General features: G+C 34.2%; 1 protein-coding gene and 1 long non-coding RNA gene across 2 annotated transcripts in view; one reads left to right on the top strand and one right to left on the bottom strand.

The window, feature by feature from the left end:
* The window catches only part of EFCAB3 (EF-hand calcium binding domain 3), a 203,745-nt gene that overhangs the window by 109,043 nt on the left and 80,334 nt on the right, over positions 1-14,368 (top strand). The window contains exons 29-32 of the mRNA XM_031965939.1: positions 3,747-3,800; positions 4,471-4,575; positions 6,647-6,700; positions 9,487-9,588. Coding sequence (XP_031821799.1) covers positions 3,747-3,800; positions 4,471-4,575; positions 6,647-6,700; positions 9,487-9,588 — 315 coding nt within the window. The remainder of the gene's footprint in view (positions 1-3,746; positions 3,801-4,470; positions 4,576-6,646; positions 6,701-9,486; positions 9,589-14,368) is intronic.
* Positions 1-14,368, bottom strand: part of LOC116423283 — a 132,326-nt gene that overhangs the window by 56,606 nt on the left and 61,352 nt on the right. The window lies entirely within an intron of this gene.

Below are 14,368 nucleotides of genomic sequence, written 5' to 3'. Positions count from 1 at the left end.
AGATGAAATGCTTGTAACCAAACATCACAATCCAGGATAAGATTATATAGGAGGGATAAAAATGGGCATTAAAGAGAACAAAGATGAGAATATATGCTCAATGGAACAAGTGAACAGAGAAAGTATTATTTGTTTTAAAGGAGACATAATTATGATTAAAGAAACCATCCCAAAAGCCTTAGTGCAGTTTTCAGCTTAAATTACAATAAACTATACTAAGACTTTTGGGACACTTATGAAGGAATCTGAAATAGAGGGAAGATATTAAAAATATATATCTTATTGATAAATTGAATAATAATAATAAAGATGACTGAGAAAACATCAATAGTCACTGATCTATGCCTACTGTTCCACTAACAAAAAATTGTTTTATGAGCCATATATAAACAATTAAAGCGTACCTTTCTTGAGGGTTTAGTAAGGATCAAATAGGTGTTTGCAAAAGATGGTCACCAATGGCCACATCTTTGTCATTTTGTAGCTGACAGATGCAGAGAATATAAGATCCCATTTTAATTACTGCTTGACAATTATGAAAAAGCATTTTATTTGGTTGAACTTGAAAATCTCTTTTCCAACAAAGCTCTCCTGTTGATGTGCAAAAATCAGTTTGGGTTCCTTGAAAGATACAACAGGAGCAACCCTTTTCAGTGCTCTTCTGATCATAAATATAAAGAAAGACATATTCCCTATTGAGTCATTTCAATTCTGTCCAACTCTCCTAGACCTCATTTAGGATTTTCTAGGCAAAGATACTGGAGTGAACTGCCATTTGTTTCTCCAGCCCATTTTACATGACTGAGGCAAACAACATTACACTACTTGCCCAGTGTTGCACACCTAATTAAGTGTCTGAGGCCAGATTTGAACTCAGGTTTTCCTTACTCCATGACTCACCTGCCCTTTTCACTACACCACATATCTAAAATCAGGATCTATAAGTGAAGAGATTCACCACTGTGATAAAGGAGATACCATGGAGAATCCAAAGTAAATTGAGTTTCTTGATGAATAGTGAAGTCTTCCAGGGGGAGCCTCTTTGGAGATGAAATTTTGCTAGTTGAATCAAAAATTGAATATTGCAGAGCTTCTTGGGAGAGCTCTGTAACCACTCAAGAATTTTTGCAAACACTCCACAATGGGAAGACCAAGTAGAAAAAGAATTTCTATTACACAAATCATGACACGTCTTTATATCACAAACTTAAGACAACTTATCCCTGAGCAAGTGTATCTGGGAGAAAGGACAAAGATGGACTAGTTCTTCCCAAAAGGAGATAGTAGGCTATATTTTGGCTTTGGGAAATGTAAAACTCCATTAATTACACCAAGTTTCCTGTGAAAACAAAGGTCCATTTTTAATACAAATGTCCTGCCAGTGTTATTTCTAACACTAACACAGACATGGATTATCATACTTCCCAAAATTTAAAAATGAATTTCACATACAGGGAAATAGAAAGATGCTTTGTAGTTATTACCAAACTACAACACATAACCAATGAGAAACTAGGAAGAACAGGAGTTAAATATGGTTATCACAGGGTAAGGGTGAGGGGTTAACAAATAGATAATGAGAGTGCTCCACTGCTATCCTGATAATAACAGTATAAGGCAAGGAAACCTCCAAGCAAGTTAGGTGGTAGCCCTATGGCAAGCGTCAGGAAGAACATGGACAAAAGTCACATGATATTCAGATGTGGATGGTTTGCTAATACAATTAATTAAATAGGTATAAATTACTCATGTTTGGGTCATGTCCACATAATAAAAAGAAGAGATAATATTAACTAAATTAATGTACTTATTGAGAAAAATTTGAGAGGTCCAAAGAAGACAAGTATTTTAATTAACTCTTGGTGAAGCTGAGAATTGATTTGTGGTGTTCTCTTCTTTTTTATAATATATGATGGTTCTCTGGGAGCAGTTTTCTTGGGGAAGTTCTCTGGAGACAGCCTTAGTTTTGGTTCAGAGTAATAATCACCTCAAATGCAGCCAGGTGATAAAAGTTCAAATCTTTTATTGTCTCCTTCAATATAGCCCGCTTAGTTTTCTTAGCGGCCTATCTCACTCCTTGGTTCCAAGAGCTCTTGCAGCTTGTTCTTTGGCGCCTCCAGCTCCCTCTGAATCTTGGTTCTACTCCTTCAATTCCTTTGTTCTGCCCGACTGTAGTCTCTAGCTTAGTAGTCTCTAATCTCCCACTGTCTGACTTGAGCTTTCTTTGGTTCCAAGAGCTCTCGTTGCTAGTCTTTTGCCTCTGCCAGCTTCTGCCTCTAGCTCAACTCCGACTCCTGGCAATCTTCCAAACTGACTGACAAGCTCTTTTTTATGCTCTTTTAGAGGTGTAAACTCAAAGGTTGACTCCTTCTCTGAGAGTGAGATTATGGGAGGTATGAATTCACAAAGTTATAAAATTAACTTTGTGTATCTCCCACACTTGTGAACTCCAATGTGTGAGCTCTAATGTGTAAACTCTCTTAAAGGTGTGAGCTCTAATGTGTGACCTCCAATGTGTAAACTCTTAGAGGTGCAAACCCAAGCACACAAGCATTGCTTCCATCAATTCCATTGAGTTATCACCTTGTTTCAAGTTCTGGCTCATAACATTGATCCAACATTCTGGAAAACAATTTGAGCTTATAGCAATAAAATAAGTAAACTTTTTATACCCTTTGGCTCAGCTATACAATGCTGGTTTGTTTATGTCCTTAAAGAAATCAAAAAAACACATACTGGACCCATAAGTAGAAAAAATTGTATAGCAGCACTTTTTGTTATAGCAAATAAAGGGAAATGTATAAGCTGAGGGAACAGCTAAGGAAATTATAATATATAAATGCAATAGAATATTATTACACCATAAGAAAAAGCATAAAGGATAGGTTCAGAGAAACAAAGGCAGACTTTTATGAACTGAAGCTGACTGAAATGAGCCAAGAAAAATTTATAAAATAATTACTTCAAAAAGAAAAGCAACTTTGAAAGACTTAAATTTAATATAATGAGCTCTGACTTCATCACTTGCCAGAAAAGTTACAGAATAGAGGGGCAGAACAAGACAAAAATTTTCACACATGACTGGTGTGTGGATATATTTTTCTATATTATACTTTTATTCTTATGACTTGGGGTTCTCTTTAGGGGTCACTAGATGATGCAATGGATAGATTGCCAGGCTAGAGTCAATAAATCACATCTTCCTTATTTCAAATTTGGTCTTAGATACTGATGAGATAGGTGATGCTGGACAATTCACTTAAATGCTCTTGCATCGATTTCCTTATTTGTTAAATGAGCTGGAGACAGAAAGAGCAAAACACTCCTTTATCAAGAAAACCTCTGGACAATTCACTTAAGTGCTCTTGCATCAATTTCCTTATTTGTAAAATGAGCTGGAGACAGAAAGAGCAAAACACTCCTTTATCAAGAAAATTTCGTGTAAAAAGATAATCAAGTCAAGACTTTGTGTAGTAGTAATATCTGTTTGAATCAAAAATTTTCTTTGAAATAAACCTTCCATTCACTACAATGAGTTGTGTTGTCAGAGAGAAGAATCTTGGTTAATGAAAAGGAGATGGATTTGTCCCCTTGAGAGCTCTTCTTATTTCTTCATTCCCATTTGATGGAGCAAAGAAGGAATACAACAGTCTATACAGGCTGAGTTTAAAAAATGACGAACTGTGTGCTATTATTTTAATTCTATTTTACTTTCTCTGTGACCTGAATTGCATCTTCTCTTATAGCCAATGGAAAAGTGAATCTGAAAGACTTAATGAATGCTCTTCAGAATCTGAAAGGTGAGTGGAAAAGTGTAGGTTTTTTTGTTCTCAGTGATTATATGAATTCTCTTATTCTTGAAATATATTGATTTAGTGTTACTCTGTCATGAATTCCAGTTTTTTATGTACAGCCACCCTGGAGGAAGCAATTTACCAAATCCTGTTACTGTAGAAAACTTCAAAGATCTTGGCCAAAATATGTACATTAGCTGTCTGCTTTGCCAGAATTCATCAGCCCTGACCAATTCATTTCTTACTATGTACTATGGAGGTTTCTCTCAAAATATTTGTCAGAGTCTCTTGGACCAATATCACAGAAACATATCTTCCAAATTCTCCCAATTAGTCTCCATGTGTGTCCTTAAAAATTTGTATTATCTCAAACGCAAATTAGAAATCACAAATCCAGTTTTGAAATTCATATAATGATTAAATGTACACAATTCCATATTTTTCTAATTTATCTCAATTATCACAGACTGAACTCCTTGAGGGCAGAGACAGTGCTTTTGATTTTCCTTTTATTATCAGGACCTTAAGATATTACCTCATATGCAGTAATCTCTTAAAGAAATGTTTGTTGACTTGACTTGGTTTTGAATTCCTATGCTTTAGTACAGTGTCTAACATAAAAAGAACTTAATGAGTACTTTATTGATTATACTATTCAATTTTCTTGTTTCTGAAGGAGGGAAAATTAACATTGACAATCTGGATGAAGTTCTGAGAGAGATGGGAATCCAACTCACAGATAAAGAAATGGAAGAACTTTTGAGTAACCAGCCAGTTGATGGTAAGTATTTAATCACTTCCTTGTGTGAGTCTGAACAAGTCATTTCTCCTCAATTAACCTCTCTTTTCTTATCTGTAAAATGGAAATATGGTAATAATTCCTGCTATATGATGTCATTCTGAGAATCAAATGAGAATATATATTATATATATATATATATATTACATACATTGTATATATATTTATTAATGTACATATATGTACAGTATTGCAAAACTAAAAGTATTATGTAAATATCAGCTATTATTATTATCTCAAATGATCCCTGTTTTCACAGTCTGAATAGACTGAGTAGACTGTAACCTAAGTATGTCTATATCTTATCATCTTTTTTTGGCCAAAATAAAAAAAAAATCACCTAATATGTGACTCTACTTTCTGAAGATGATCTCTTATCTACTTAGCCTCAATGATCTTATAAAGGAAGCAACTGATGATTTGCTAGTGGAATGTTTAAAAATTTTGATTTCACCATGGTTATGGAAGACATGTATGTCCTGCATTTTAAAATTGTCCTGCATTTTAAAAGACTAACCAGAGCCTCCAACTGGGCCAAAATTTATAATTACAGTAAATATAGATATAAATTTTCATATATATGTATATGTGTATATAAAATTATAAGTATATATTTACATATATACATATACATACATGTTTGTGAATGGGGTCCTACACTTGACAAAGGATATGAATTTTCAATCCTTCAGGAACCCATGATCTTTCAATGTATTCCCTCTACCAACATATTTTGTAAACCTTCTCTCATATCTTAGGCTGCCTTTGAGAATCATTTGACCTCACCAAAACAAAAGTGAATATTATATCTAAATTAAATTGACACATGCAAATACACAATGTGGATTGAGAGATGCAAGCAGAAAGATTGTAGAAGTTTTAGCAATTTACAAGGTGTGAAAAGGAGGGGTAAGGAAAGAGTTGAAGATGACATTTAGAGTGTATAAAACTGGTAATAATTCCTGTGGCAAAGATCTCATAGGGTTATTATTGTAAGGTTTAATTGTCCTTTATCACATATTTGACTTGAAGAGCATAAACTTCCCCTCTAGTTCAATACTTCAGTTTCTGGACTTTTAACAAAGTTATCCTTCTAAATGGAAATGTTGTTCTACTGAGGCCATACATATTTCCACCTGAATCATTTGATTGCTATTTAAGCATAATATTTTTATAATAAAATTATATATTTGTTTCCTCATAGACAATATGTCTTATACTTAATGAATTAGAGAAAGCAAAGATACATAAAATGTTAACCACAAACAAGATTGTGCTCAGAACATTGAAAGAAAAAACTAGCTCTTCTTTTCCTTGTACTATTTTTTTTAAAGGATGTTTCTTAGTTCATAGTATCATATCACATCTATGTTGGGAAGAGACACAGACATGGCCTAGTCTAGCTAGTCCCTTCATTTTATGAAGGAGAAAATGGAGGCCAAGAGATAGAAAATGGCCAGTTCTACCTTACTGCCAAAATGTCCCAAATCTCATATGCCTAAATAAAATGTCCTATTAGAAGTTTCTTCTGATGTTCAGTAGCAAATAGGAGAGAAGATTCCTGAATGATTGTGTGAGGTATTTTAAATGTACAGTATGTATAGGTCTAGATGCAGAGTCAGGGAGACCTGAAGTCAGAGCCTTAGATATGAACGAGCTGTGTCACTTAGACAAGTCATTTAACCTCTCTGAGCCTCAGTATTCACATCTGTAAAATGGATATGATAATAACAGCAGTTGCTCAGGATTGTTGTAAATATAAAATAAGTCAGTCTTTGAAAAGCACTTAGAAACACCTAAAGCCTTATGTAAATGCCAACCATTACTATTATAATTATCAATATGCAGATTGAGAGCTATCTTCATTTCTTAGCTGACTATTTTAAAGAAACATCTAGAGAAAATAGGATAAAATTCCAAAATGATTGATTGTGTTCAGAGAAAAATATTAAATTCCTCTGGCTTATCTCATAATTTCAGAATGTAATGTAATGTAATTTTTGTGAGATTCTGCATTCACAAGTCTCTGTCTCACTTGTGCTTTATCTTACAGCTGATGGGAATGTTGCCCTCAATGAAGTTATGAATAAGGTGAAATATATTAAAGGTGAGTGAGAAGTTATAAGGAGAAGATAGATGAATATCAACATCACCTTTTTCAGAAAAACCTATGAAAGGAAGCACGTACTAGCTGTGTGAGACAAGTTACTTTCCCTTGCAGGCAGGCTCCTAAATAATATATATAAAGATAATTTGTTGACTTGCACTGACAGAGATAATCAACTTATAAACACTTATTAGTTGCTTATTAGATTTGTATTAGGCACTGGAAAAACAGAGGCAAAAATAATGAAGGGATCCCATCTTGGAAGGAAATTGCTTTCTTTTGGGAGAAATATATAAATAAATGAAGAATAAATATAACATAATTTGGCAGGAAGGACACTAGCAGTAGTGGAGTAAGGTGTAGAGATCCAGGAGGTAAGACTCCATCTCAGGTTTTGAAACTTACAGTAACTAGACTCATGGATTTCCCTTCCCATTTACTATAGCAGACACCCTATTTAATACATTAATAAAGATCCTCTTGACTGTGAAGTAAAATGCAAACTCCGCTATATAATAGATCAAAGACATACCTTTGAACTTAGGACAGGAAAAGCAGCCCGCAGTGGAGAGTAAAGGCATTTGGGAGAAATGTACTTGAGAACATTGGTATGATAATTTTGCTCTGATATGTATTATGATTATTTACATTTTTGTTAAAGCGGCCAAAATCCAGGGTTAATCATTTGCATCTCAGTAGATTGGGCTTGTTAGATAAGATACAGAATATCAAAGAGTGTAGTTTATATTGGCTTTATAAGCATTAGAATCATATATATATATATATATATATATATATATATATATATATATATTTGTCTCTGTCCAATATGTTTGAAAATTTCATAAGGAAGTCTTTCACCTGGCTCCCTCATTTTCACACCTTTATCACTCCTGGAGCAGGACGTCAACAACCAGGAAAACTTCTTCATAGGAAACAGAGATTGTGGTTTATTATGAAGGAAAAGAAAAATTCTGAGATGGAAGTAAGGAGAGAGAGAATGGGGGGCAGCTAGTAAGATAGTAGAGAGACGTGGAAGGCAGCGTGTAAGGAACAGAAGCTAGGCAAGGGAAAAATAGATTGGGACCAGGTTCTAAAATACATTGAGATTAGAAGTTTATGTATTTGATCCAGGAAAAATAAGGAACCAGGGGAGTTTACTGAATGACACGGTCGGTAGATATATGCTTAAAGAACACTACTTTGGCAACTGTGTGGAAGAGGAATTAGAGGAGGGAAGGACAATTGCGGCAGGGAGACACCAATTAAGGTGCCATTATAACATCTCTTCAAGGAATGATGTGCCATGACTTGAACTTAAGGTTGAGGTTTTGTGAATAAAGAGGAAAGAGAATAGATTTAAAAGGCTTTATGGAGGAAAAAAAATGCCAAAATTCAGGAATTTTTTAGATATGGCATGGGATGAAGGTGATGAAATTAGATTCAGGAAACTAAATGATGAGATTAGGATTCCTGGTGGTCAGGGAGTTAATTGATGAGGTTAGTGGCAGTTTTGGGATTCAGGGAAGCAAATGAAGTGGTTTGGCTCCCCTAAATTCCCTTTATGATTGGTACAGGGTAGGAAGTTGTGGGAACCCCCCTTCTGGCGGCACAAAGGTCCTTTGTAAAGAAATTTGCAAACCTGAAAAGCTAGACTGATAAAAAGAAGTTTATTATAGGAATTGGGAAGTCAGCCTTTCCTATGCATGAACAGAAAGCCTGAATTCCTTAGTGGCAAGGTCCTGACAGAAAAGTAAAGTTTCTAGTAGAAAGATCCTAACAAAGAGATATAAAGTCTTTTAAACTTTACATTTCCCTATTTAGGGAAATAGGATGAGGGAGATAAAGAAAGGGTAATGCTGAAAGAGAATATCATTTCAGAGAGCAGAGGTTTCCTTGGTATAGAAGGGCATAGCACAGCATGTTAGGTCCTTTGTGAGGATTGGGTTTAAAATTGCCGTTTTTATAATAGAAGTCTTTGGCTACAAGCCAAGGCCTGTTCCAGATGAGGACTGGTGGGTGAAATTTGAGCTGAAATATTGAATAGAAAATCTTAGAACTGAATGAGTGTTTCTCCAATTCAATGGGGTTAGAAGAATGAAACTATTTGTCTCAGGCAGGATCTTTACAGAGGCAGGATTTAAGGAGAATCTGTCTTTCAAGGAGTTTTCAGAGAGTTTCGGGGTCCCTTCATCACAGGGATAAAGACTCGGGAGTCCTGGATACCAACTATGACATATTAATTCCACCTGTTGTGGATGAATTATAAAATGGTCATCACTCTATTTAAATACACTTGCAAGCTTACTAGATTCTCTTCTGTTTCTTTTGTAACACGTCCTAAATTTCCTATAATGTAACATTTTCTGGATCTACTTTTCCTAATATTGAGACAGACAACATCATCCAAAGCAGTGGTGAAGTGTGGGATTACATTTATAAAAATCAAAACATTTGGGATAAAGGCAAAAAAGAAAAAAATCAAACCCTATTTATTATCTATATCCATGCAACTTAAAGCGTCACTATTTGGCACTGTTCACCAGACAACTGTCTGATGACCATTTCACATTCTTCAGTATAAGCTTCTTCAATCAAATGTGAACCAGAAAGGAAAATTTCTAATTCTGAAGGCCTAAGTGATTTTCATAATTTATATGTAGACTCACCTCAAATAACAACTCTTCTCTTCTTGTTGAATTTAGAGATGATAAGGACTCTCATTCTGGAGACATTATATAATCTTCACATTATTATCTTTCACCATTTTCATCTTTTGCAAACAGAAAATATTGATGCTTACAACGTAAAAGACTTTGTGAAGGACATGGGGATCATACTCACAGAAGATGAATATGAAGATCTCCTAAAAGACCTGTCAATTGATGGTAAGTATTCTAGATTACACTAAGGCTATGAGGGGAACTTGCGCTTGATTGTATGAAAATGTCTGATACTTTCTAAAGAAAAATGGCTCAATCTACTCCCTAGAATTCTTCAATGTCAGGGTAAGCATAAAGGCTAATCAATGGAAGATTTTAGCATCTAGGAAACCTAAGGAATGGTAATGAACTTGTAAAGTTTCACAGGTACCTATAGAAATACAAATAGTATTTCCTTGTGTGCTATATTAGATTCTGGGAAGACAAATCTAAAGGGCTGCTCTCTGATCAATCTAGAAATAATTGGTAATGGTTTCCTTGATATTTGGGAATTCACACTATTTCACAGTTTCTCTAAACTTTGTATGGACTATTGTTAAAAGGACTCCTCATATCACTTCAAAGAAGTAGGATGTCATGGAAAGGAGGACTAGATTGGGAATTAAGGACTGAAATATAAATACTTACTTATATAAATATATATAAATACTGTTACTTCGATGGGTAGGATCTGAAGAATTTTTGCTTCCCTTCTAACTTGGAGAAAGTAATCATTTTTAAAATGGGCATTTTTGAGTAAGTGAAATCAAAAGTAATAGGCCCTTGAGATATTCTGGTGGTACTGTAGATAAAATGTTGTGTGTAATATCAGAAAAAACAGATAAAATGTGGCTTTAGGCATTGATTGACTGTGTAACTCTAAGAAAGTTTCTTAAACTCTGATTATGCCAGTTTCTTCACTGGGAAATGAAAATAATATCTGCCTCACCAGGTAATTTTGAGAGATAAAATGAGTTGGCAAATCACTTTGCAACTAAATGAAAACTATAGTCGTACAGTTAAATAGCTTGGAGATGCAAAGGAGAAACTGGTTGAGTTGGTCTTATCACATCAAAAGGCAACAAGAAACAATTTCATGGAATATTTGGTCATCATATTGTAGAATAAAAGCTAAATATTCACAATAAAGGAAATAAACACACCAGATATTTCTAGATTATGTAGAAGCTTTTTACATTCATAGTTTCTTCAAAATAATTGAAGATATTGAACTTGGTGAACACTAAAAGAAATGGATTATTTCTTAAAAGGTTAGAAAGTATTTATTATGGATGTGGAGTAGTCACTGGATTGAATGTGAACCATAGGACCACTGCTTTGTCAAGAAAAATATCAGAATATAAATATATAACATTATCATTTTGTTATAATATTTTGGAAATGATATTTGATATGATATATAAAGAATATCTAAAATAATATAAAGTCATCAATATAAATGAGAACAAGATATGCCATACGGGTTAAACAACAAAATCTTGAATTATTTAAAGAAGGATTAATAATGAAAATGGAAAATAGGCATCAAAAAAATACATGGATGGCCATTAAAAAGCAAAATTTTAACTATTCTAAATCTATTACCATGAGAGGAAAACCAAATGAGTTCAGTAAGCACCAAAGTCTGGAAATGCTTGACTTGCATACCAAAGAAAGAAACATGGCAAATGTTAGTTTTAGATACTAAATTTGTTGGTAGATTTTTATGGAAAAAATGATGGACATAGATATAATGCAATATTGTCTAATAAAGCATAGTACAACTATCAAAAGTTATACCTTTTTTTTTTTTTTTTTTTTTTTTTTTTGCTGAGGCAAGTTGGGGTTAAGTGACTTGCTAGTGCCACACAGCTAGGAAGTGTTGAGTGCCTGAGGCTAGATTTGTTCTCAGGTCCTCCTCACTTGAGGGCTGGTGCTCTATCCACCACACCACCTACCCAGTAACACCAAATGAAAGAAAATTTTATATGGACTCTCTTTAATGGGATCTCTAGTGTATTTAAGGATAAATATAGAAGAATAAGTAAAACAAAATAAAAAGATGTCTAATGATTACTATCATAAATTGTGAAAAGTAGTAAAAATAGAATACTTGTAACCAAACATCACAATCAATGATAAGAAAATATAGGGATATAAATAGCATTAAAGAAAACAAAGATGAGAATAGATGTTCAATTGGACCAGATGTATAAAGTATTATTTGTTCTAAAGGAGGCACAACTTTTGGAATAAAGAGATCATCCCAAAAGTTTTAGTGCAATTTTCAGTTTCAATGGCTATAAACTATACTGATTTGGGGGACACCTGGTATATAAAAGTACCTGAAGGAGAGGGAAGATAAGAAAAATATACATTATTAACAATACTAATAACATCAACAGTCACTGACCTATGCCTGCTCTTCCACCCATACAAAATCATTATATGAACCATCTATACACAAAGAACATTTTTCTTGAGGTTAATAGGAACAAGCAGGTGTTTGCAAAAGATAATCAACACAGGGAAAGATAATGAGGAATGTTGGAGAGGATGTGGGAAAACTGGGATACCAATACATTGTTGGTGGAATTGTGAACACATTCAGCCATTCTGGAGAGCAATTTAGAACTATGCTCAAAAAGTTATCAAACTGTGTATACCCTTTGATCCATCAGTGTTACTACTAGGATTACATCCCAAAGAGATTCTAAAGAAGGAAAAGAGACCTGTATGTGCAAGAATGTTTGTGGCAGCCCTCTTTGTAGTGGCCAGAAACTGGAAACTGAGTGGATGCCCATCAATTGGAGAATGGCTGAATAAATTGTGGTATATGAATGTTATGGAATATTATTGTTCTGTAAGAAACAAGCAGCAAGGTGATTTCAGAGAGACCTGAAGAGACTTACAGGAACTGATGCTGAATGAAATGAGCAGAACCAGGAAATCATCATACATGGCAATAATAAGATTATACAATGATAAATTCTGATGAATGTGGCCTTCTTCAGCAATGAGATGAACCAAATCAGTTCCAATAGAGCAGCAATTAATTGAACCAGCTACACCCAGTGAGAGAACTCTGGGAGATGACTAAGAACCATTACATTGAATTCCCAATTCCTATATTTTTGATTTCCTTAACAGGCTAATTATATACTATTTCAAATTCTGATTCATTTTGTACAGCAAAATAACTGTTAGGACATGTATACTTATATTGTATTTAACTTATACTTTAACATATTTAACATGTATTGGTCAATCTACCATCTGGGGGAGAGGGTGGGGGGGGGGGAAGGAGGGGAAAAATTGGAACAAAAGGTTTTACAATTGTCAGTGCTGAAAAATTACCCATGCATATATCTTGTAAATAAAAAGCTATAATAAAAAAGGTATATACATTTTTTAAAAGATAATCAACAATAACCCACATTTTTGTCATTTTGTACCTGACAAAAAGATGCAGAAAATATAAGATCCCATTTAATTATTGATTGCAAATTATGAAAAAGTATTTGATTTGGTTGAGCAAAAGATCACTTAAGAGTCTCTTTTCCAACAAAGCTCTCCTGTCCATATTCAAAACTCAATTTAGGCTCCTTGAAAGATATAACAGAAAACTCTGTTCAGTCATTCTGATCATAAACATAAGCAAAGACATTTTTCCTGTGGAACCATTTTAATAATTTCCAACTCTCCTGGACCTCATTTGGGATTTTCTTGGCAAAGATACTGGAGTGAACTGCCATTTGATTCTCCAGCCCATTTTACATGACTGAAGCAAACAGGATTATACTACTTACCCAGTGTCACACACCTAACTGAGGGTCTCAGGCTAGATTTGAACTCAGATCTTCCTTACTCCGTGACTCACATGCTCTATTCACTATACCACATATCTAAAATCAGGATCTATATAGTGAAGAAAGGCATTCACCATTATGATAAAAGAGATGCCATGGGGAGTCCAAGGTAAAGTAAGTTTCTTAGCGGATAGTGAAAGTCCTCCAAATTGTCCTCTTTGGGGTGAAATTTTGCTAGTTGCATCAAAAACTGGAATATTACAGAGCCCCCTGGGAGAGCTCTGTAACCACTCAAGAGTTTCTGCAAACAATACAAACTGAGAAGGCCAAGTTGATGAAGATTTCACAAATCATTACATGCCTTTCTGTCACAAACTTATACAGCTTTTCTCTGAGTAAATATATCTGGGAGAAAGAACAAAGATGGACCAGTTCTTCTCAGAAGGAGACAATAGACTATACTGGCTTTGAAAAATATAAAATTCCAGTAACCAGTGAAAACAAAGGCATGTTTTTAATACAAACATTCTGCCAGTGTTACTTCTAGCAAGACATGGAATATCACACATTCCAGTATTTAAAAAATGAATATCAGATAGGGGAATAAAGAGATGTTTTGTAGTTATTACCAAATTACAACATTTAACCAATGAGAAACTAGAAAAACAAGAGTTAAATATGAGTATTACAGAGTAAGACTGAGGGATTAACAAGTACATAAACAGACTGTTCCACTGTTATTCTGATAATTTCAATAAAATACAAGGAAAGCTTCCAACAAGTTGGGTGGTAGACCTATGGCAAACTTCAGGAAGGACATGGACAAAATTCCCACTATATTCATACATGGATGGTTTGCTAATATATTTAGAACTAGAAAGAACCTTAAAGATTATCAGGTCAAACCAACTCATTTTATTGATAATGAAACTGAGACTCAGCAAAGTTGAGGGATTTGCCTAAAGTTAACAGCTATTCATCACCTAAGACATAATTTAAACCCAAATCTCAGACTTTGCCTTCTTTTCTTTTCTTTTTTTTATTATTATTATAGCTTTTTATTTACAAGATATATGCATGGGTAATTTTTCAGCATTGACAGTTGCAAATCCTTTTATTCCAACTTTTTCCCTCCTTCCTCCCATCCCCTCCCCCCC

The sequence above is a fragment of the Sarcophilus harrisii genome, chromosome 4 (genome assembly GCF_902635505.1).
Source record: "Sarcophilus harrisii chromosome 4, mSarHar1.11, whole genome shotgun sequence".
NCBI lineage: Eukaryota > Metazoa > Chordata > Mammalia > Dasyuromorphia > Dasyuridae > Sarcophilus > Sarcophilus harrisii.
Note: the sequence above shows the minus strand (reverse complement) of the source record. Positions and strands in the feature narration are given on the sequence as shown.